General features: G+C 42.2%; 1 protein-coding gene across 1 annotated transcript in view; it reads left to right on the top strand.

Annotated features, from left to right (window-relative positions):
- ca16b (carbonic anhydrase XVI b) overlaps positions 1-25,816 on the top strand; it is a 95,444-nt gene that overhangs the window by 6,319 nt on the left and 63,309 nt on the right. Inside the window, exon 2 of the mRNA XM_079341402.1 lies at positions 14,412-14,519. Coding sequence (XP_079197528.1) covers positions 14,412-14,519 — 108 coding nt within the window. The remainder of the gene's footprint in view (positions 1-14,411; positions 14,520-25,816) is intronic.

The raw sequence follows: 25,816 nt of genomic DNA, 5'->3' as shown, positions 1-25,816 counted from the left end.
CCCTGCAACATCCAACCAAAAACACACACACACACACACGCGCACACACACACACACACACACACACACACACACACACACACACACACACACACACACACACACACACACACACACACACACACACACACACACAAGGAAAGACAAATGCTGCTAGGGGAAACTAGTGGACTTATTTCCTGTGCTCCATGACAATAGTGATTAATGTCCAGGCAATACGGCTCTGTCACTGAAGGACATATACTGCCGCACTCAAGGACTTGGCCATATCAATAAATGTCCTGTGTCCTTCAGTCAGTAGCCGTGTCCTCCTTTCCCCCCTGAAACAATCTCGCCGGGATGTGATACAGTGTCGGCTTTGCTTACAGCCGAGCCGTCAGTCAACGCTGCCATGTGGACGGTCAGAAACAATGAGCGCTCCAGGCTCCTTCCTCCTGCATTGTGCTATTGTGGGTCAACAGAGCATGTGTTTTGCTATGTGTTCATTGTGTTCCTCATCCAGGACCGACTTCATCAGAGTCGAGGGGAAACAAACTCAAGAATAGGGCCGTGCTCATCCACGAGGCTCATTTTCTCTGCGGTGAATTATGGCGACAATCACAGATGATATAGGATTAGGCCGCGCACGTTTTATCAAGCTCAAGGTGCTGTGCAGAATGCAAAACCAGCTTGTTAAATAAGAGTCGAGTCGCATGTGATGAATGGAATTTTAACCTTTGTATAAATTATACTCTGTTATTCTGAGCAGCTGTAGAAAAAGCCCATAGTGTATGTCTACATGAGAATATGGAAGGCATGGCATACTGTTGTTACTATGCATTTAGGTCAGTCTTGGGTTCAAACCACAGTCACCACAGTCTTTATATAATGCAGTCATTACTCAGCTCTTGAAACTCTACAGTGCTAGTCACTGTGTATAGCAGTTATCACTGTCAGGACAGACAAGTGCTTTGTGCGAATGGAACAGCAACAATATGCTTCACTGTAATTGAGCCTGTGCCTTGCAAACCTGCCAGTCCTTGGATCCTTGGCATTTGTTGTTGTGTTTTCACATTTTTAAATAAAAAAAAAAAAAAAAAAACACCCATGGGCTGTCTTTATGCAAGTGGAAGCTTAACCTGTGTTTGTGTCTTTTCAGAAAGAGCTTCAAACATGAATGTTTTGTATAGCGTCAAAGAAATGTCTCGACATAAGGCGGGAAAGACTTGTTGTTCAAAATATCATTCTGTTCCAACATAAAATATGTTTAACATTCAGTTGAAATGCAGTAGTATGTACGAAATTTGAAAAATCTATCGAAGCTTTTCGGCCACCTGACTTGTTTGTTATAAGGAAGTGTGACAGGTTGGTCTGAAAATGCTATAATTCAAATGCAACATATAAAGTCATTTGATTCATTTTTACTATTCAGAGATGCAGACGGCTGTGGTTTAGGACGAGTGCTGTCAAACAGTGACCTGCGTTTAAATGGTTAACTGATTAGGTCTGGGACTTAAATTAAGAGACTGCCAATCAAAAGCCCCACGGGGTCGTTTTCTTACATTACTTCAAGAGCAGGAAGATGCTAACTACAGTGCGCGGAAAGGGACAATATGGCCCCCGATTAATGCTATTAAAAAAAAATTGTAGTGAATCAATTAACGTGTTAACTCTGACAGCCTGACTTAGGACAAAACACATTAGAACAATGAGGCATGTGATGTAGCCGGAGGCTGCTAGGAAGCTAGCACCAACACTCAACTCATTTGGTTAAACTTAGCACACAGACATCCGATTCTGTTAGTCGCCAACACTTGCAAGAACCATTAATGACGGTTTAAAACCAGTGAAATTTTATTTTCTAAGAAAAGGGCTCAATGATGCCGCTTTTTTGAAAAGTTAAAAGACTGAACCAGCCATGTTGAAGAAACGGATCTGATTGGTCCAACCAAGTCCATGTTGACTGAAAAGCAGTCTGGACAGGAGGGTTCTTCAGAAAGTGGTGGATTGCTCTTTGCTTTTGGCTTGCTTTAACGTATTGCATCATAATTTGTTGATTTAGAGCAACATTCTTCGTATTTATTGGTGTACTTGTCAATATATCACACTGAAAAACGGAATCATAAATGAAGGGTCATTTATCATGTGTATGACAGTGTGGTTACAATCACACAGTTTGGCTCTCCAAGTTCATTTCCTACTCAACTGCTTCAACCATTTCATTAATACTTAGCTGAATAAACACCCCCCCCCCCCCCTCTCTTTCTTTGAGCTAACACCCTGAGAGATCAGCCCCGGGCTCTGTCTTCTGGGCTTAAAACGAGACTGATGTTTGTTTCTCTCTCACACACCTCCAAGTGTTTCTCTGGGAGCTTTCTCTGTTCCTAGATAAATCTCCAGAACAAGAAAGGAACGGGGTCATTGGTATTTAATCATGATACGAAAAAGACCACAAAGCCTCTCTGGCGATGTAAGGCCCTTTTTCGAGGTGCTTTATATAGTCTATTGTATCCCAAAGCTTTATGTTTGGCCACTCTAAAGGAGTCTGTGTTATTGTAAAAATAACAGAGGCAGCTTGAGTTTAAACATGGTGCTAGTTAGTTTCAGAGGATTCCAAGGGAGAAGATGTGCTGAGTTGGATAGTTTTTGGAGGCAGAGCAGAAGTTAAGAGACGACCCTATCGATCCTGTTGACACGCTCCCCTTTGGGACATGCAAATGCTTCTGTTCTTCAACACAAACATTCCGACCCTCCTGGTTTGTGGAACCCTAATTAACGAGAGATTTAAATGACACAGTCATGGCTTTTTGACATTCAAATGTTTCCGAATACAGAGTCGCAGACTTCCTCTCAAAAGAAGACTTTCTTCTACGTTAGTGAAAAGATTTGTACCACAATGCAGACAACAGTTGAATTTGTTAAACCAAAAAAAAAAAAAAAAACACCTTCCCGTTGATCCCTCGGCAATTTGAACCATGCTGTCGTACAAATTCCCGCTCGTCTGCTTATCGGTCATACGCTGCGAGCTGAAGGTGTGACAGCTGCTGTATGTTTTTGTCACAGCTAATCCATAAAAACTCGCAACCCAATGAGTGTTTACCCCAGCAGCCGAGGAGAGCCGTCCCCAGGTAACCACTAATCACTCTGGGATTCTCCAGATCATCTGTCCCCACACTTAGCAGGCAGAGTGGAGGCAGGTGGAAGCAAGCAGCCAGCCTGCTCCAGCAGCCTCGCCGCTCTCCAGACGCTTCTCTGTGTCACTGTGATGTCGACATTCAAATGCTGCGAGCGCGCCTTAACAGCACAAGCGATAATACCCGGTGCCATCTTGATCAAATCAAAGTTGTTGCTGTGAGATATGAGCGGGGTTAATCTTGACTTCAAGCCTGTGAATATTATAATTGCTCTGTGATTGGACAGAGTTGAGTGTCCTTTATGGGCAAAGAGGATTCACAGGATGTGGACTTAACATTTTTGCGGTGACGTGTTATCACGCCTGTCTTAATTTGATGTGATTTCTGCCTTTTTTTTTTTTTGGCAAATTTGCAACAATTACTCTAAAATAAATCAGCTGATAATGGCAGTCATTACCAGTTGTCTACCTTAAACCCTTGAGTTGAAGAATGCTCTGTGCGTGATAGACGTTAAGTGCAGAACAATACTTTTGTTTCTTTTTCTTTTTTTTCTTTTTGGTTGCTTATGGTTAAATTGACCTGAACTAAACCACTATCAGTGAATCATCTGATAGTAGATCTGTACCTCATGAAAGAAATACTGATGAAAATATTCTTTTCATAGCTCGGTTAAAAAGGTTTGAAGGAGGCAGCTGTGGAATCTAAGTGAATGAAAGTTAAAACCTTGAAGATAATAAATATCAGTGCTGCACTGTCCAATCATCCAAAGGTTCTTTAGAAGATGGTTTGAGGATTTTATTTTCATTTTTGACTAATTACTAAAGAGTATTCTTTTGGTTTCTTGTCATTACACAAATCAAACCCTTGTTATAATAAGAAAAGATCATTTTGACTTTATACCTATGAAGCGTCTATGTAACTGATCCTGGAGGACCAACACTACCTAAGGAGGATAAGGATGATCTTTAGTGATCCCCCAATGGGGGAAATGTGGGTGTTACAACAGCTCCAACAAACAGTAAAACAGGGAATCTCAGGGAACCTCAAGTAGGTCAGAGTGTTCTTTCCATCTGTATAACCTTCAGACGCCTCGACAAGCTCACCACAATCTCCATCACTCCCAGGTGCTATTATTTCCCAATGCCCTAAACCAAGACGGAAATAAAGCTTGTCAATAACCCTGGTCATTGCTGCCTTCCTCTGCTCGCCACAATGTAAACTTCATTAACCCTTTAGTATATTGTTAGTCTTTGTAATGTGAGCTTTATCCCGGAATAACAAGAAACCAGGCAAAAATAAAAATTCTCCACCTATCAGAAGCTCAAGACCCCAGAACATATCAGACAACTAAACGCAAATTGTTTCCTATCCACTAAATAAGTGGTCATTGAAATAATTTGGATGTGCTTTTAATTTGCAATCTGAATGTACGTATTTTATTGCATTTTTTATTGTTCAGATCAGTGTTTCTGATCTGTTGTTTTACCTTGTAAACTGTGCTGTCTTGTAAGTTCTCTTCTCTTTATGTTGTTCCTTTTTTTTTTTTTTTTCTCTCTCCACGTTTATTTGAATTAAAAAAAAAAAGCCTCTTTAACATCAGGGCCAGGGGACTACAGATGAAAATGAGCGTTTTCTGGCATTTTTTACCCATGTTTTATTAAATTGCACTCTCGCCTTCCTAAATAAACTGAACTGAATTGAATGCAATAGCTGTTTTAACTAATTGAGTTGGCAAAATATAGTCAAATGTTTTAGTCTATGAACTAAAATCAAAGCTCCAGGTAATTTCTACAACCGTTTAGCAGAATGTCTTTATTTAAAAAAAGTTCACCTTCAGATTAATCTTATGAAGGTTTTCTTTACATTAGCCACGCCTTAGTTGAAACATCATTTCCTAATAATAATTGCCTAATTGTTTTGACACAAACGAAAGCTCCCTTATGAGTCTGGTGCTCATAGTCGTGTACTTTCTTGGACCAGCGTGTGTCGGGGGGAGAAGAGCGGTGTTGCTGCTCGATTTTAGAATCATTACCTTGAGTCTCGGCCAAGTACCACTCCACCCAAACGTCTTCATTCTACCTTTGTTTGCTCCTCCTGACGTACGTGTGCTGAAGATCAGCCTTGGATCCTTTTTTTCTTTTCTGTAAGTTTTGACGACATGTATGGGTGATGGAACCAGAGCCAAAGTGACATCAGTAAATGTGATGACGTACTGTTTGGCGGTCTAAGAACATGTTCACTGTGGAAAAGACCAAAATAGACTGCCCACTTTTCTGCGATCTGAGCAGATGTCCTCGTTTGTCATGAGTTTAATGTTGGCATCGAAGATGACTACCGTAGAAGTCTTGGAATCCCTCATGGCTAATTAGCGACCATCTTATCGTGACATGCCAATCGATTTCTTGCACAACACTAGCTCTGAAGTAAATCAGCAGGAGTGTGCTCTTACTGTTTCAATCACAGTTGTGAAACTTCAGAGCCAGTCATGATTGTAAACTGGGAAGCTTGTACAATCAGTTTGAGCAATTACTGTAATTTGAGTCGCCAGAAATGACACCAGAGAGAATGAGATGAACTACAGGAGACGAGACTGACAGTTTGTTGGTCGTGTAATTTTCTTGAATTCAAAGCAACTGGTTAGCTGGCTACTTTGCATAGACCTGACGGCATGTAATGGACACTAAAGGGGCCTTTTTCAAACCAGCCCCTACACGCTCCCCCTCCGTGAAGTCACACTCGCAGCTGAATGAAGTCCCCTCCATCCAGGTGTAGGGTAGAAATACAGCAGCAGGCATTGGGACAAACTTCACTCTCTCAGGTGGAAACAGGAAGTGTGTGTTACCATGGTTTCTCAGCGGCATCCTGGGGGAACGGCTTATTATTAATGTACGTGATAGGCTACATTCTGCAAAAGTCTTTATGTAGATTATTTTTATCTACTAAATAATATCGTAAGCTTATAGCAAAACGATCAGATGGAGCCCATATTCTTTATTGTAATTTGTAATTTAATGTTTAGTTAATTTATTGTAATATCAAAGAACAGATTGTCTTAAATGAAAGCACAGACAAGGAGACTATAAATGAACATCACAGCTGCAAGACGTTTATTTTTTTGTTGTAGCCGAAATTAAGTTTTACAAAGAAATCAAAAGTAGAACAATGATGAATAAATAACATTGAGAACTTGTCTGCAACATAATTTAATATATCATTAATATAACATATCACCTCCCGTTATCAAAGCAGAGTTGCACATGTGTCCTTGTAAGTTCTTCTGAGGACAATAAAGTGCATGCAGTAAACCTTCCATACTAGTGAGGCAGCAGGACGGTCTGTTCCACAGGTGTATCAGGCACATTGCTCTGCTCTTCATGCTTTTATTTATCGTTTTTCTAAATTCAGCCTTCAGGTATTGATTAGAGCCGAACATCAAAAAGCATTTAAAAAAAAAAAAAAAAAAAAAAAGGGAAAGGAGGAGGTCTGACTGCTTGTAAGGCCCCCAGGCAGGAGTAAAGAGCCATGTTAAGAAACGCTGCATGCTAAGACCTAGCGCTGTGCTATTATTTATGGACAACTTTGAGTCACTTGGACGGCAAGCTCCAGTTGAGCTGCTTTTCATCAATACAAGGCAGGCCTTCCCTTCTAAAGCACACTTTCAAAGCTCCTGGATGGATTCCTTGTACTTTCTTTATACTTTTGCCTTTTCTTAGTATTTTTTGCTACAAGCCTTTTGTTGATGCTTTTCTGTACATCACCCCCCCCCCTCCCCCCCCTCCCCCCCCTTTTCCTTTCTTTTTATTGTTTGCCGCTGCCACAGAATACGGTACATTTCCACTCTGTGTCCCCAGCTGGGATTAAATCACCTGCCTTGCTGTGTCATAGTCCTGCCTGACTTGTTGGGTTTAAAACGCACCCATTTACATTCCCAGTAATCAACCATGCCCATTCATGAACGGCAGTAATGTGCGAGGAGGAGTGTAATGCCCTCCACCAGAGGCAGCTGAATTTATCTGAGGATCAATAACGAGACAATTCATGCAGGACTGCACACCGCGTCCTGAGGAATGACCTCATAAGCTCTTGGCACTTACACCATCCATTCGCCACATATTGAAAATTGAAAACCTCTCTTTACACACTAAATTTCCCCGCCACTGTCAAGAGCTTTAGTGTACAGTCTCTGCCTCGATGTGTGAAGACGCGTTTGAGGATTGTTTATCGTAGTCTGTTAGGGGAACGCACTATAGCGAAGAGGTCAGCGGTCCTGGATTTCTTTAATCTTGTTAATGGGTGTTCATCAGAGCCCCTGATGCACTCAATCAGTCGGAGCTCTGGCTATTTATGCACTTAAATCACTGTAGCAACATCGCCATAGAAACACACTCCCCATTAGATTGACACAAAACAGATTTACTGCATTCATTCTGAGGAGAAGTGATCCATTGTGAAATGCGCCTGGATGTAAGCGGTTATGTTAAACATTGACTTCTCCACGGGAAGTCATGCCGTTTGAATTCATGAAAGAGGCAGCTTCGGTCAGACAATAGAACAATCGTTCTGAACCGGCTTCTTTTGGAGAGAGCATAAATGCCAGGATGTGTTTTTTCTTTTTTTCTTTTTCCCATACTGTCTTTTTTTTTTTTTTTTTTCTATTTAAGAAAGACATAATCCTCCGGGGACTTTTCATCTGGACCTTTTCGCCTACACGCTCTATCAGAGTCTGACATTTGATGTCTCTTGTTTCTCCCTTATTTCTCGTAGTAAAAGGTTGAAGTAGCGTGTAACACACGGCCCACTGTGGCGCTCAGGCCTCGTCACCTCCGACTTTTCCAGTCTTATAGCTTGAAGTGAGATGAATTTAAACAGTATGTTCTGTATAGAGGAGGAGTGTGCCCGTTAATGTGTTTTAGAGCTGGCTTTGAAAGTGTGGCGACATTGTTAATTTGGATTATGAGACAGCCTTATCCACTTATCTGGAGGAAAGTGTTGCGTAATGAGAAAGTGGCGTGCGCCTCCAGTTCTGCTTGCTTTGTCCCGAAAATGAAAGACAAACAAAAAAGCTTCTTTAGTTGGAGAGGATGTCCAAGGCTGCACCGCACAAAAAATATAAATAAAATAAAATAAGTACATGAATTCTCAACCGATTGGGGAAAAAGTGAACTTCACTCTTCAGGCTGGTTTCCAGACTTTCGAGCTGCATGGGGGGAAAAAAAAACCAAGCAAACAAAGAAATGACCTCAGCTCTTCATGTCAATTAACATGATGAGCAAAAATCAAGACGGGTCAGAACATGCTCACAAGCAAAAGGCAAAGTGAAGAAGACCAAGGCGAGATCTACAGGGACATTTTTGATCTGTTTCCTGTCATTTTCTTTTATTTGAGTTATGTTTTGCATTTTAGTCAGTCAAGTAGGAATGTAAAATCAAGTCTAATGGGCTTAATTTTCTCGTAATATGGCTACATATCTGTGGCCCCGGGGTGCTGATGCTTCTTTGCTGAAACAGCAGGTTAGCTTTTAGCTGTGTAGGCCAGAATATTAGCGCTGGGATTTGAGTTGTTTTGTAATTTCTAAGCTTGATATTTCACCCCTCCTCTCTACGAACTCTATGTTTGGCTGATCTTGGCACTTCTCGTGTTCCCGAGGTCTCCTTAGCGTGACTCAAAACACTTCCAGGGAAATCCAGCCCACGTCGCCCACTTTGGTGAGGAATCAGAAACGAGCCCTTTCTCCATGTTCTGCTTCACAGAGGAATCCCCGACCTCCTTCCTTTTAAAACAAAACACTCTGCCTAGTAACACCACCAAACTGTTTAAGGCTCAGTCCTGCAGATTTTAGCTGGTATTTGGTGTCTGTAATAAACCAGGAACATAAGAAAGGTGTGTTCATCATCAATACGTGTGTGTTTGTGATTCACCAAAACACAAAGCTAAGCAGCAGATGTCCGCACATGTGACGGTTGACTCCATGCATTGCAAATGAGCTTGTACAGGCAGCAGCTGTTTACCCCAGTATGCATATTTGTTACCTATATGCATAGCAATTTAGCATCAAGAGTGCGCCCTGTATGTACTCGTAATGTTTGTAAAAACCCAGCTGACTTCAGTCTTCAGGCAGAACAATGTAAAGCTGTGATTATTGTTTGTCTAATTAAAGATCTGCCTTCACTCGTCCTCTGTTTGAAGGACATGTCCAGAGTGAAAGCGCTCTGAATCCTTTTCCTTGCAGTGTGCGTGCGTGCGGCGCGTGTGTAACGGTATAATGTGAGGCATGCTGATGTGTAAGGACTATGGAGCCAGAACAGTCTCATAATGGATAAATAAATGCACAAAAAATGACGTGTGTGCGTGCGTTTTTTGGGGGGGCCACTTCCTGCTCGGTGCTAAAGCTAGCTCCTTAACTCTGTAGACTGCTAGATAGAGCAACAAGCCATTCAGCCAGACTCAGTGAACTGAAGTAGATCCTGAAGTTCATGGACTAACTAACTAACATAACTTTGAATCCATAAATCCAGAATAGTTTTGAATTGAAAACCAAATCGTTACCCCAAGAATTAAAATCCAATCTTGAGACACCCAAAGACTCCTCGCCCTTCTTATGACCGCTGATGTTCTCCTTTTTTTATTAACTGTCTTTCAACAATGTGCAAAGAAACTCAAACTGAACTGCACTAATTTGGCTTGATCACGGAGTGAATCCTATCTCATCTACCTGGTAATAATGACTTTTATAGTGTCGTCTGAAGGATTCGATTTTTTTCCACATCCTATATTTTGCCTTTGGCCAACGAAACCCGCCTCACCCCCCTGAACACAAAAACACACAATAAGTAGTACTGCTAACTGCGTTTCCTCAACTTGCCAAACACATTTTAGACATCTATTCGTTTCCCAAAAGCAGAAAAGAAAGTCATCAGTGAGCCACATTTCTTCCTCCTCCATCACTGTTTCCACAGGCACTGAAGTTTGTGTTTAATTCAATTCCACTTATACCATCCTGTTTCTCTAATTACCCAGCAACGCTTGTGGCTGAAAAAAGTCCCAAACAGCTTGACTCTCTCCTTTTGCTGAGTCATGTTGGCTGAAACTAGTGCCAAACTCCTTTTCAGGCATTTATTGAGGCTTTTAACATTTGTTCCTGTTTCTTTCTTAATGTCGTCATTTGAGAGACAGACCAGTGGTTAGTTTTTATCTTGTAGCAGCAAATAAGAAACTGGTGCTATAACATACAGTAACTGAGGATCACGAGAGCAGTATGTCCACACGTGACGGAGCCTCCAGGACTTTACACACAAATAGACGTCAGGAGACAGAGAGGCCTGTGTTCTTTTTCTTGGTGTTAGACCGTTTAGTCTTTTTTTTTTTTTTTTCCTGAAAACAAAAGAGAAATCTGGTGTTCTGCTTTGAGCAGTTTTTTTTTTTTTTTTTTTTTTGTAAATCCCGAGTCATTTTCGTGTTTTTAATTTGTTGTTTTTCTGTCACTGCGTTGCACTTCTTGACTCACCCAGGCAGTAGCGTTCACCTCCTCACATTCACAATCTCTCTGCACTTGTTTGTTTACTTAAACTACATGGATAAGTGACTCAGGGTGATTTTACAAAGCTCAATCCATCCTGAAATAATCACCCAGGTGACCAGGACGCGCCCCGCCTGGCTGTCCTCTACATACCTGATGCTAACGCTGATATTTAACTCTGTTCCCCTGATGACTAACGTAAGGTGAACACTCCCGTGGTTGTTGTTAGGCTGCTGTGTTTTTTTTTTGTTTTTTTTCCTCCAAGGGCTCTCAGGGGTTCCTGGGCTTGTTGTTGAGTCTCATATTATGGAACAAATAGCAGGGCTTTAATGGTGGTGTGGATGATTTAACTGCCCTCGGGGCAATGAAAAAGGAAGATGATTTTGTATGTCTAGGCATTGTACAAGGTGTTGTTCAGTAGGCGTTTTGAAGCATTACAATTCCCCCGCGCCTTCTAAAAACCGGACTCAAAATTATGCACATTTTCACAATGCTGAACAAACGGGGGGGGGGGGGGGGGGAAGCTTTCAGGCCACCCTCTCTGCATAGAACATCTTATTAAAAATGGCTGGTTAACCGACACAACTGTTACCATTGGCTTCTGTTTGCTTGATTTTTAGCCGTACGAATGTTGCGAGTGCAGCGCGGCTCGCCTCCGTCTCCTTCAGGCCCCGGCACCGACTGTGATGTCTGCTCGGCTCCATCGGAGACGCCGTGGCTTTAATCCCTTTGCCCACAGGGGACGGCTGACATGGATGAGTGTAAACTGTTGACATGGTGCTGTCTCCTATGCTCTCTGATCAAAGATGGTGTAGCCCTCCTGTTTCACAACCTGCCTTCAAATGCGCTCAAAAGTCTCTGGCACAGAGACTCCCTACCTCTCTCTTTCACACTTAACCTGTGTTTCCCCACGCTGAATCAATACATCTGATGATAACAAAGCCGCCATTTATAACTTCACCCACATTGCTTCTCTTGGGATCTTCCAAGCACGGATCTCGACATGGAAAATGCTGTGTGAGCTGCTCGTACTATAGTGAAGACAGCCATTTTTGGAGACGGTTAATGTGCTGACTCTAAGTGCAAGGAAAGACTCGGCTTGATGCAGTGCTTAGTTTAATTAATCACCGCTAATGATGCAACCATTAGTAAGAGCTGAGCTTGTTTTGTGTGTGTGTGTGTGTGTCCCCTTCATTGGTCAGGGCAGTTCTAATCTGCTCTAAAGTTACCTTTCAGCCTCATTGTAAGAGGTGTGATGTACAGCAGTTGTCATGGTAACACAATTATAGACTAACAGTATGGGGACTCCTATTATATGAACCGTAGATGGAGTTGATAAAAGTGTTACAAAAAAGTGTATGAATAAAGGTTGTTCATCAAGGTTAGTTTTTTTTTTTCTGTAACCTTTTTTTTCCGAACTGATATTGATCAGCTCAAAAGGAGAACCTCTCTGATACCTTTGCATAAAAAAAAAAGTTTCAAAAGTTAGCACAGGCTGCGCATTGAACAACATGTTAGGCTAACACTGGCGTCAGCGCGGCTTATGGATCTGATATTCTCCTTCCATCAGGCAGAAACACTTTATGGCTCATTTAGGCTTTTTATGAGTTTAAATAATTTTAAAAGCAAAAAAAGGAAGAGAATAACAACTTTTGATATGTGAAGGTGAAACACTGATTTATTCCCCTTCACCACCTCTGCAAGTTTTGCACCGCTTTGTGCTGTATTCACATGATGTGAAAACGCTGGATGTGCGCTGGCTAACTTGCTAATACATTTTTGGACGTAGTGCTGGGATTAATCCCACAGTCATATTATTCAATGGATTTTCTAAACCAACCAACACAATCCATTAAGGATGTATTCGAGTGTTTCCTCAGTGAACACATGATGACGCAGCGTTCCTTCACACGTGTCACCAGCTCTGATTCAGAGACGGTTTTGTGAGTAGCGGCATCTTTTCCTCAGCTCAGCTCTGCTATTGTTTTAGTCTGTCCTGTTGTTCCAGTTTACACTGAAACAATCTGCATACGCTAAAGTTTGCATCCTTCTAGCAACAGAGAACCAACATTGGCTAATACATCCCCAGGTTTTGAGTGGCAAAGTGTTTTTTTTTGACTGCTTCAAGCGACACAGAGCACCACACTTTTTTTTTTTGTGTGTGTGTGTGTTTGACAATGGTTTCAGCTACATATTTTCCTCTCTACTGGCACAGGGAGTATTTTTTTCTCCGATAAATTTGATTGCACACACACACTCTCTTACACTGTAGGAAAGTGTACTTTACACTTTGTGTGGAACGATTTGCGCCTCCAGGACTCACTGTAATCCTGTTGACAACGTTTGATTTCTTTTAGGCTTTTTGCCCCGAGAAGCTAAAAGACACATTCACAGCCGGAAGATATAGGTCTGATTTTATTTCCTTTTTTTTTTACTAGCCTGGGAAACATGTCTGTCTGTATTGAACGAAATGAAGTTTCAACGTCGGAGCTTTGACAATCCAATGGACTTAATGTTTTCGTTTAAAGGCCACCTGCTGCTGGGATTTGATTGATAAAAACGAAAAGAGAGCAAGACTCATATGGCTTGCAGGAGAAGCTCCTCCTTTATTGTGCCACTGATCCCTGATGGTGGTGATCATTACAGCCCATTAAGGCTTTGTATCAAATGATGACACCATGGCTGAAAGCGTTTTTTTTTTTGTGACTAGAGCTTTCAGGGAAACCAACATTAGTCATAATTGTATGGTGTGTAGAAAGACATGAAGCAGGTGCGTCTAACTAGTTGAATTGTATGTTACTGTTGGGTTCCAGAGAGGAGCGGGATTGTGGGAGATTTCAGCCACTTTGACTAAATCCTGTAACACGTTTCTTTATTTAAAAGCAAACGACTCATTCTGTTCATACTATTATAGAATAGCTTAGCCAGCACCTTTTCATTTATGTCAGGGCAATGAGCACACCAATGTATGCAGGGTTTTCTTTTGGCACGTTATGATTGAACATTTGACGCACAAAGACTCAGTGTTCACTCATGATAACAAACTGGTGCTCAGTGCTTCATCTCTGTTTCAGTGCAAGGCATCACATCACGCACACATACAATCGTTCTTTAAATATCTTGTACAGTGTTGAACTTGAATGACATCACCTCTCCACAGCTGAAGGTTAGTGACATAACACATCCATCAACCAGGACTTAATCCTTTAGAAGATATTCATCCTCACCGGGGAAATTCAATGTTACACTCTGATGTCTGACATGATACACACACACACACACACACACACACACACACACACACACACACACACGCTAAAATACACTCATGTACAAACAGGATCACTGATGGAGAGACGACAGTGAGGGTGCTGCCCACAACAAGCACTTCTCAACTATAGTTGGGCGTCGGGGTGGGGTGCTTTGCTCAAGGGCACCTCAGCAGTGCTCAGGAAGTGAACTTGCACCTTTCCATCTACTGAGCCAATATCCAGATTTGAGCCGCACTGGGACTGCACTTAGCTACTGCCGCCCAGCACATCGAGGCAAATCTTTTGAATTTCAAATAAAAATACTTATCAGATGTAAATTCTAACGGTCCTGCAGAGCACAGACGGATCTTCTAGGGAGGCCTTTATAAAAAAAAAAAGAAAAAAGATAACTTCTCGATGCATATCTCTTTGCTGTCGCATGTTGAATTCAGTGATTTTTTTTTTTGATTTTTTTTTTTGCCAACACAGTATTGAATAAACCTTTCTAACCTCCTAATCTGTGTCCCACAGTCGCATCGGCTGGCCTGCCTCACCATGCCGGAGACGGGCACCACCACAGGAGCACAGGAGCACTGAGGGAGAGGAGGGCAGCGGGTGAACCCTACTGGTCCTATTCAGGTGAGCTCTCACCTGAGCGCCCACCCCGACTCTTTAGCAGAAGAGGAAACACAATTCTCTGACTTACCCACTTCAGCTTTATACATTTGTTTTCTATTCTTCTCTTCTGTTTTGTTCTGTGATACTCTCCTCGGTATGCAGGGGGGAAAAAAAATCCGGATGAGGTATTTAGTATTCACACAGCCGTGTCCCCATACTGTGTGTTTTCATAGCTCTTGATAACTCTAATTAAACTAATGCTCTGGAGAGAAGATAAGGCTGACTTTGACTGACAGCTAATTGAGTGGATGTTCAGATTTTGTTGTTGCTGTGATGAGTCCACTCGATTTCAATGAATTTATCTTCACGTTTGATTTAAGGCATACTAAGTGTGTGGATTGAAATGCACGAGGACTGAAGCGTCACGTGGAGCTGTTGCATATACGGTATTAACAGTTGTCCTTGAGAGGAATTTTCCAAACTGTGTCTCTGTTATTGATAATATTCAAGCTTTTTTTTTTTTTTAAATCCTTCTGGGATTTTGGGTTTGCCTCCCTCTCTAATCTACCTCAACGAAGTGATGAGATGGGCGGATATGGTGGCCAAGGGTGAACAGTGGGATGTGTGCTCTAATGGATGAGTCAGCCTGTGCGCTTTTACCACTGTTAATATTCTCTGAGAAGAAAGTGTTTGCATGTTGGTGCATTTTGGCTGTGAAGTTGGTTTTTCTTTCTTTTTTCTTGCACGTGAAAGTGGTGAATTGATGTGTAAACTGTGTTCTGTGAAGTCTTGAAGTTGCAGCAGGTAAGTTCTAACCTTGAGAAAGTCAGCAAAAAAAAATAAAAATAACTGAGCATCATAAATTTGGAAATATTTTTGGATGTATCATAGCAATAACTTTGTCTATTTAAAATAGGTCTTTTACAGTTTTTAACAATCACATGCTCTGATCGAGGCCTCTTCATTGGAAGAGCTCAGGAAGTGGGGAGCAGTCAGTAAAATGGTATATTTACAGGTTCCAAAAAACATCCGTTAAAGAAAATAACTGACTCGGTCCCTTCGCTCACACTGTGACTCACAAGAGTGAAAATGATATGCTGAAGGAATAGTTTGTCCTTTGCTTGCTGCTGTGAGGAAAATCGCTCGTAGCCACATCGTCTTTTGTTTGGCAGATGGTTGTGTTTGCAAAAAGTTTCATGCATCGTAAGCGAGAGGCAGGCGGGTAAATATTGGATCTCTTAATGTTTTTATTTTTTTTATTTTATTGCTGTAAATAATATAGTGTTTACAAAAAAAAATGGGGTCGGGAGACTGGCCGACATGGGCTGATTTTGGACATTCATTTCAGTCCTGTGCAGAGCACCAATTCAGAGAAGGCAGCTGGCTGATTGTATGAAGAAAAAGGGAAGCATTGAGGGAACACAAATGTCCACGGCTTTGGAAAGGTAATTAGTGGCTAAGGCTGTGAATGGGGCACAGACGAGCGTGCCTCAGCAGCTAAATGGTTATTAAGGGCATTTGCTCTGTGCGAGTGAGTGTGAGGGGGAAAAAAAACAACCCGTCACAGTAGGGTTAGCCTAAAGCTAAAGGGTAAGAGCCAGGTTTCTGCTCTATGAGCTCGACGCACATCATATGAAGGACTGCACAACCTATTGTTTATAGGCTGCGTTGTTGTCACCAGACCATCGCCGCTACATTTAGACATTTACTAACCACTATACCCAACCTGGCTGCTACATACAAAACTTTTCCATTCTGTTTTTGTACAATGCAATTTTTGTTTTTTCCAGAACACCTTTCGTTAGCTAGACATGACAAAAAACTACTAGGTTCAAAGTAGGGTGCCCCCCCCCCATTAAGTTGGCTAAAATGAGGGGATTCTTTGCTCTCAGCCTCTGAAGACTGTACACAAAACTTTAATTTGAACCACACCTGCTCTGCTGAGGAGAGGCTGAGACAAAAAAAAAAAAAAAAAAAAAAAAAAAACAACAACCTTGTAATCAGCCTAAGAATGTTGGCCAAAAGGCAAGCACCTAAAAAAAATGGCTGATAATTCTGTATAAGCATGAACATTGAAGAGAAATGTTGAGAATTGTTGGAACGCGTTCATACCCTGCTACGCTAACTCTGGTTCCTGGGATTGAAATGATCAGTCACGTCGAGGCTGAAGGCCCTTGTAATGACAAAGTGTTTGGTGTTTTTACTTTGTATTCCAATGTGATAGCCACCAGTATCAGAGTGTATTCTATGGTTATCTCGTGACAGGTGACAGCACCACAGTAAGTTATTGTATTTGAATACATCCAGGTGCAGAGGAAAGAGGCACACAGTGCAGTGACACCTTCCTGTGCTTCGGTTATGAACCTCGGTGTAGGAAGCCTCAAACCTACACGCTGCAATCTGATTAAAAGTTATTTAGAGTGTGTGTGTGTGTGTGTGTGGCCTTTTTCATACGAGGGATATCACACCCACCATAAGATTCCAACTGGTAGAGGGCTATGAATCATTTCCCTTCTTTTTATCTCTCATTTTATTCTCATTTTCTCTCTTAGTTTTACCGGTTCCCTATTTTTTTACCTTTTTGTATTTATTTTTAAATCTCTAGGTTTCTTGGCCTCACATATAGACGGTAGTTAGCATTTGATTGCACTCTTGTTGATTCATTGTTCGAGTTTAATTACAGCACAACAGTTGGAGCACCCTAATGTGCATTTGCAGAGGCATTACGCTTGATCCCCTCTAACAGTGTGTAAAATGAAAAACAAAAAAAAGACGGGGGGGGGGGGAACAAAGCAGACAAAAACTTGAAAACGCTTATGGAAAGGGGGAAAGAAAACGAGTCATTTATTTTCAAGAATCTTCGTGATTGCATCGTTTAATAAAAAAAAAACTTGTTAATTTTTTTTTTTCATTCAGATTTAGTTTTTGATCTATCTTTGAATGTTTTGTCCCTCGTCTAGCTCTGTACGTTCAGCAGATACTCTACCTTCACAAACACTAGTGACACACATGACACGTGGGTGATTTTTTTTTTTTTGGTCAACGTTCCACTCTCTCCATCCCCTCTGCTCTGTACAGATAGAGCTCCATCTCTGTGTTTGCATCCAGCAGTGGTGTATGTTTGGATTGGAGCCACCCTGACAAGCTGTTTGTTGCTGCTGAAAGAGCCTGCGATCTCCTGATACGTACCGCTTATATTCCCTCCCCCCCTCAGTCAGTCTTTTTTTTTTTTTTTTCCCATTCCACTTCACCGAAATTGCCTGTGATCATTAGCAATCTTTCCACTCATGTCTCACATAATGAAGTGAATGAAGTGTCATTTTCAATCAATTGCTATGTTGATCCAACTTAATTAGTACTTTAGAGGATACAGAACAAGATTAGGTAACTCACTGTGGGTGATTGCCAGGGCTGTTTGTTTTGGCCCCTTGTTTCTATCCCTCTCTGCAGCTTCCTGTCTTGTTTTTCTGTCTTCACATCCATCACATCATTTGTTTCATTATTCGGTGAAATGTACCTTAAACTCTTCATTCTGGCTTTTTGAGACAAACGCATTAATTAAACATCATTCCTTGGTTGGTAAATGAATCTCTGAGTGATAAATGTTTGCTAAGACATGGAGTGCTCTGTTTTTTCGTGACTGTTTTTTGGGTGGATTTCAGAATAAGAGTATGCCTCCACATTGGTTATTTGGTTTGACATGATAAACACTATGATTCATACGACATAATATTGGCTGGCTGTTGAGAAGGCAGTGCACTTTGTCTCTCATGGCCTGTCCCCCCCCCCTTTTCTCTCTCTCTCTCTCTCTCTCTGCAAACACTGGAGGGAAAAGAGCAATGCCATGTTGTCATGGTGCCTGGCAGAAGGAGCTCTGCCTCTTGGAGGTAATGAATCTAGGGTAGGATTGCTCCCTGTAGACCTCCGTGTATGAGAAGTACTTGACTTTAAAGCAAAGATCCTGACTACACAGCTGCACACAGGGTTTCCATGGAGGGTGAAGTGTTGGGGCCTTCTATACGGGGCACCTAAGGGACACACTCCTCGGGGATAATGGCGCTCTAAGGTCTTACCATCCTGTGAGGTTTTTTTTTTTTTTTTTCATCAGAGAAAAATGGAGGTAATCTTCAAAAAAACAAAAAAAAAAGCGTTTAAGCTCTCACCCAGCTCCCGCTGATGAAATCTGATTTGTTGTAAATAACGATGTTTTGCTCCTGATTGTTTTTAGACAATTCAATTCTGAATATTAAAGCTATTGAGGGCTTTTGTTTTTGTATCATGAATCATGATGCGTTGTATTTGGCTGTCCAATGAACGCCAAACACAAGTTGTTCAATTAGATTATTTGCCACAGTGAAATAATGCTGAACATCATGCTGCTAAATTTAATTTCCAATCATCATACAGTCCAATGGCGGCAAGCGTACACTCTACACTTTGTCTGAGGGATTGGAAAACAAACTAACGTGAACAAACGCTTTTTATGACTGATTGTAAACATAATCTTCATTCTAAGTCCAGGCGCTCTTTTGCTTTTTACCTGAGCACAATCCTTCACTTCAGTATGTTTCAAAATGACCCGACGCTCCAGTGGGTGAGCCACTCGCTTCTTGGTGTAAAAGCCTTCCCCCCTCTACCCACGAGCGTCCACTCACAAACTCGTCCAGCGAAGCCCTTTAAAACTAACAGCTCGCCCCGCTCTGCCAAGCATCTGTCCATTGTGTTATTTCATCACCATTCACCACACAAGATGCCACGTTCCTTATCAGGTGTGTTCATTGAAGCAGCGAGGAAACGGCGCGGCTTTGCTTTAAAGCCCCCCTTTTTATGCATCGTATCTGGAATTCTCTGTTTTAACACAGTAGTCTCTCAGAAGGAATATTGAATCATGTTTTTTTCAGGAAAAAAAGACATTAATAAACATAATCTGTCAGTTGCAGTGACGTTCTGAGGATTCCAGGAATTGAAGGCATCGGATAGTTAATGACAAGCTTTCAAACACCTACGTGCTTTTTCCCCCCCCCCCCTTTCTTATGCAAACCTGCACACTGGCTGCATTGTGCATCTTCGCCAGTTAACACACGTCAGCTGTCTTCAAAATCAGCACTTCAGTAAACCGATTCCCACCTCCCCTCCCACACTACGACTATACCTCTCTGTATTCTGTACGGGCTCTGCTACAGGTGTCAATCGAGGGGAAGGCTTGTTTCCCCTCTCCTCCCTTCATTTGAGAATAGAAGCCGTTCATTCACAACCACAATTCAAACACTCGAACTTTGTTGCGCTCGCGCTGCTACGCGTTTCTCTCTTTTTGCCTCTCGTGAAAAAGCGCGTCGCTTTTTCTCCACTTGATTAATTTCTTCCCCCTGGGAGAAAACGGGAGAGATTCATCCGTCTTTTCCACCCCGTGCATTTGTAGTCACAGCCACATTCTCGGCGATGATGGAAGCTTAACACAACATCATCTGTATCCCTCCAGTCTCGCTGATGTGTCGCATCAACCTGCACTCATTTTCGCGAGAAAATGAGAGGTGCAGGAACACTAATTATTCAAAATGAATTTAGCTTGGGCCCAAGCTGACTCCATTACTCATCCTGGTTATTGCTAGCTGTTTGGATCAGCCTTCCTGTGCCAGAATTGTTCCATCCGTCTCTGTCAGGGGCGGGCCCTTGACAGATGTGCCAATATGGCTGCCGAAGTTTTGTGCTGAGGGGGGAGAGGCATCTTAATTCTCTGTGATGTATCACGCTGGCAGCAACCAATTTAGCCGAATTGAGCTCCAAATCATCTTACTTCCCACTGCTTCTGACAATCTGTTTCCTTTCTCCAGATGAGGTAAATATATTGTAAATGGAAATAGATTAGGGATTCCTCCTCTCTGAGAGTGCGCATGCATTATCCGAGTGTGTTATTGTTTGAGTCGTCAAATTCTCCCAACAAGAGAGCTTTATCTGCACCTGTAGCCCGTTTAAAGCAGATTGATGCACTGGGCCGACTGGTTCGTTGTGTAAACTTGATTCAATGTAATTCCAGGTGTCACATGGCGTTGGCGTGCCGGGTGGCAGCACATTAGTTCCTCGTTGGTCGCTCAGGTATCGACGTAATGGATGTGGACATGCTCGGCCTGCTGGGATTCCAATATGTAGAGGGTAATGTGGTTATGCTGATGAACTGGAATGAGCTAGCTAGCAGCTCAGCACATTTTTTTTTTTTTTTTTTTTAAACTCATAATCATAATGACTTACTTGGTAATGAGTGTGTGTGTTGTTCCCCCCCCCCCCCCCCCCCCCCCCCCCCGACAGAAGGGGAGGGGAGATAGCTGCAGGGAGGGCGAGCACAGCGGTAATGGTCGCCTAAATGGCACAGTGTGGGGAAGACTTGAATTGTAAAGCGGCGCTTTCGTTGGCGGTCGTGTTCAAATACTGCCAGGTACGTTTGCAGGAAGTAGCTGCACTCACAGCGGAGCTTCCGGCCGCTGAGTTGTAACTGCATGGACGCCTGTGCAGACACTCACTGCATCACTTCCAGATCAGCGACTCTCACAGGCTCGTCGCGTCGTGTATCCTGCATTACTGTCTCTAGTTCAACTGAATCACACGGCCCACCATCGATTCCTGTCCCCATTCTAAATTATAAGGTCACTTGCTGTGTAAACATGCAGCCATTGTTGTCCCTGCTTAGCTTGCAGAACGACTGCAACATAGAAGAGTAATGGCTGCAGAGGGGTTGAGCTTTGCTGGGAGAGGGCTATAGCTCAGAGTGTTTTTTCTTCTTCTTCTCGGGGTACTGTGTGATTCTGGGAGCTAATGGTGCCTACAGGGTGAGTTTTTTTTGTTCCCCCCCTGAACACAATGTGTGATCAAAATACTTGGGTTAGATTTATGTAACTGCCTGAAAATTTGGTCTGAAATAATTTTTTTTTTATATCTGTCTGTTGGATAGCTTCAAGAAGTGGAAAAATGGGGGGGGGGGCTCAAATTCTCACCGTGAAAGCCCAAACAACCCGTGCCATTTTCTTCCCGCGAACCCAAAAGACATTTATGTTAATTTAGGTTGAGCCGCCCTCATATTCTCACAGAAGCAGGCAGAGAGAAGATCACTCAAGCTTGTCATTCTTTGTCTTGCAGAGTCTCATTACTCATTTAAGTGGGAGCTCATATACCTGCAAGGGCCGATAAATAATGTAGATGTATCATGAAATTATTGGGGTAGAAGCTGTTCTTTGCTTTCCAAAAAAAACGTGTGATAGTCTGAACCCTTTGTACACGCACATTTCTGTTCACATTACGCAGTTTCCAAGTTATAAATGGAGCCTTTTGAGACGAGTAAAAATAAGCTTCAAACCGGATCGCGAAGGTGCTAACATGTCCAGTTGTCTGGAATATAAATAGCGCCTTTTTTGTTCGTTATTTTTCCGTTTTTCAAATACATTTTTAGCCCAAAAGCAGCAGCAGGAGGAGACTTTGAAGCCAGAGGGCGAGGGATCATTTTGTCACTCATTCATGTGCACATCACTACCTTTTTGCTTCTTCAGTTCTTGGGGGGGGGGGTTCACTTAATTTCATGTAGTTCCTGTAAGCTGGACTTTTACTTTTTTTATAAAGTGTCTGCAGGGGGAAGATGTAAGAAAAGTGCAACAAAGGGAGTCCGTGGAAGGGGATTGAAAATTAGAAAATGTAACTTTAACAACTTTTTGTATTTTTATTTCCAAACTAGCCGACCAGAGACCGGCCTCCAGCCACTTTAATTATGGAATGAATTAAAGAGATCTTCAGCAGTGTTCAGATTTCCCTTGGAATCAATTTTCTCTTCTTGGCTTTTATCCTTTTTTAAAGGCTGCTGTATTTGAATTCATAGCAAGTGTTAGCACGCAAATGCTAAAGTGGTAGAAAAACGCAGGGTGGATTGAGCTTGGTTTAAAAGAAAAGAAAAGGAGAACGAGTTAGTGTCTTAGTTGTGTGTTGTGGTCCTGATTAGCAGGTTTGAGGGTATTTAAGGCTAAAGAAACCCACACAGCTCCCCTGTCAGCGCCACTGTTTCATTTACCTCTGCCGTCTTTACTCGATTTGTCTTCTCACTGTTTCACAATATATGCACACAGTCTCCCACTCATGTAGCTGTACACCCCCCCCCCCCCCCCCCCCAAAAAAAAAAAAAAGACAAGAAAAAGAGAAGAATGAAAACACAGCCGACACAAAGGTTTAGCTGCACGGAGAAGAGGCGTCTCCATCGGGGCGATTTGTCCTCGTCTGCCGCGGAAAACAAACACAAGTTTGTCTGGCCCAAATTGCACAGCTGCAAAACAGGAAGATAATTTGGCTGAAGGTGAGGCTCACCTCCGCCAAGAAGGTTGTGTTGAGGTGGTCTCTAAAAGTCTGCTGCAGAACATCTCTCTATACACTAATGGCTGCCTTCACTTGTTGAGTCCAGGCGCCTATTAAATGTTGAGACTGTGACCTTTTCGATAAAATCACCATCATCCAAACTTCGGGCTGCGATACAAACGTCACGGCGTGTTATTATCTCCGCACAAAAACAAAGTGGTCATGAAAGGGACGGTTAATTGAGGAGTTCAGTCGAGCGCGGTCAAGGTTTTTTCTCTCCATCGAGTGGGTTCATGCGCTTCGTTTTGAACGGCGTCGGTATGCGAGGGCTTTTATTAGAAAATGATTCTCCACTACTTTTACTAAACAACACCAAAGCGTCTATTTCTATCAGTCCTTCTTTGAAAAGGGAGCCATGCACGTCTGCCGTCACTTGATTATCATTGTAACAGCTTTTCATTTTGAGTCCATCTCGCCGTGTGTAGAGAAATACAACAGGTCACTTGGCTTTGTCAGATCATGACAATATGAGGACACAGATCTTTGTACAGTCTCTGTCAACCTGTATAAATGTGTTTTTGTCATGACTAAACTGACTATCACACTATGAGACATCCTGAGAGGAGATTATTTTTACATTTTGGCTGATTTCGAGAGGATTGTTGGGACATTTTTACAGCACACAGTTGGCATTGTAAGACCTAAAAGTGCTGGCCACGCAAAAAGACACGCCCAAGCCGACAAACTGAAACCCCAGATAAGGTGTCATCGGAGGGTTCACTGTGTGGGTGGAGATCTTTCACCTCTACCCACCGACTGTGGCTAATGGTCTGCTTCCTGCTGACCACATGCTGCGGGGGTCACGCTGACACTGTGACAGGCAGGTAAGTGAGAGGCCTCCATGTGTGTCCCCCCCCCCCCCCCCCACGGAGACAGCTGCCTGCCTGTCTCCTTCTCTGGTGCCCACCTATCTGATGGCCAACTGTTTCATGACGACTGTTTCTGTTGTCTTTGGATATATATATATATATATAAATTTTTTTTTTTCTCTGTTTAATGTCTCTTTAATGTCAAACAAATCCAGACTGAAATGTGTTTTTCTGATGCTTTGGCGTGACGTTTTTGTACAGATGTGTCCACGGTGTCAAGACAATAAGTCTTAATAACTTCTCTGATCCTCTCACTCTATCTACACCAACAGGTCAAAAATGGATCTTTGATTACTAGCATAACAAATTGTTGATCGTCTATCTGTGTTCATCAGTCAACATTTTTATTGCATTTATCTGATGTTGTGGCCTTTTTTATTTCCCTAAAGTGTAATATATATAAGTGCAATGTTTTTTTATTTTTTTTAATTTTAACCAATATCATTCAGAGCTAGTTAGCTGTTCTGTGTAAAAGCTGTCACATGTCCAAACCATTTCATTCACACATGGTACATGGAAAACATATTGGAGACCCTGCCTCCCCCCCACCCCCCCGTATAGCCTTTAGGACTAAAACAAACACTCTCTGTTGTAGGCGCCGGCATGCCCTCTGTAATAGTCAGGTGCAGAAGTCCTGGCTTAGTGGAACGTCCAAGAGTCAAAAGAAGAGATAATTAAACGAATGGATGAAGCTGCACAAATGGAATATGAGGCTGCGACAGTTCAGAGAGAGGTGATGGCTCCGTGTGAGATAAGGGGCTCTCGCTGAAAAGAAGCGTAACAATAGGAATAGATTGAAACGCTGATGTAACAAATTAAAGTTGGATTATATATTTTTTTGCTTTGCGCTCCACTTCATCTGAGGACCAATATTAATATTAACATAAATACATACTGGGCAGATAACCCCACACGGTCCGGTATGTGATCTACTTAAACCTCGGTAGTTGAGCTCCATTTGAAGGGTCTTCTGATTTGTATAACACCTAAAAAGAGCTCACTAATTATTCCTTAATATAGGAAGAAACTATGAATGCAATTTCTCTTTTTGATATTGACGCATCCATCACCGGGACCGGCTGTGGGACATTTGTGAGTGCTGAAGTGGGCGTCTGTGTTGCAGAATGTTAGCTGATATGAAACAGTTGCCCTTGGACAAAAGCGGACTAATGTAGCGTCACTAATCAGCGTTTCACTTTGCAGCTCGACAGAGATCTGTGCTCTGCTCCACCGAACGCTCACCTCCCTCTCTTGTTTACAATTAGCAAGAGGTTTCCTCGCAGCCATGCAGTATTGGATTGGTGTCAATGTGCACTGATACATAGAGAGGCCAAATCCCAAGAGACGACAGCTACTCTTTCATAAGTTTCCGAGACGCAACAACGGAGTTAAAAGGGAAAGAACTTTAGTCGACTTGAGTTGCGAAAACTTTCCGTGAACTTTCCACAAACGTGGTCATTAGCGAGACTTAGATGACGTGTAGTCCTGAGCTAAATGAGGAGAAGCAAGAACATGTGCTCCATCCAATGATTGTACTTGTAGGTTCATGAATTGAACTCATGCCTTGAATTTAATAAACGAACAAAAAACAGTGCAGAGGAAATAAGCTTTGTTGCTGAAACGGCAGTAAATGTTCTGTGACCTGTACGCTCTTTGTTATTGAACATGTACTTTAAAACTATTCACGATTAAGTGGACTTCATTTTGTTGTTGTTGAAAACTGCACATTTGATGTTCTCGTCAACCAGGAGAACAGCTTTAAAGGAAGTAGTTATTGTGAGTGACCTTTTTTTTTTGTAAAGGTCAGAAGTTTAAACTGTGGTTAGAATAGAAAGAGGTAGAAATCCTGCTCAAACTAAAATTATAGAGCCCAAGAGATGAATTATTCCTGTAGGCAATCTAATATTTGATTCATTATACATGTGCAACTGAAGCATCGACACATTTTCTTTGCTGTGCACAAAGGTTCTATACTCATGCTAAAGGATTAAACAATATAAAAACATAGCTGTGACCTCGTTCACACTGAACTGCATGAACAGACTTTTGAAATGTAACCTGGAC

This window comes from Symphodus melops, assembly GCF_947650265.1.
Source record: "Symphodus melops genome assembly, chromosome: 4".
Classification (NCBI taxonomy): domain Eukaryota; kingdom Metazoa; phylum Chordata; class Actinopteri; order Labriformes; family Labridae; genus Symphodus; species Symphodus melops.
Note: the sequence above shows the minus strand (reverse complement) of the source record. Positions and strands in the feature narration are given on the sequence as shown.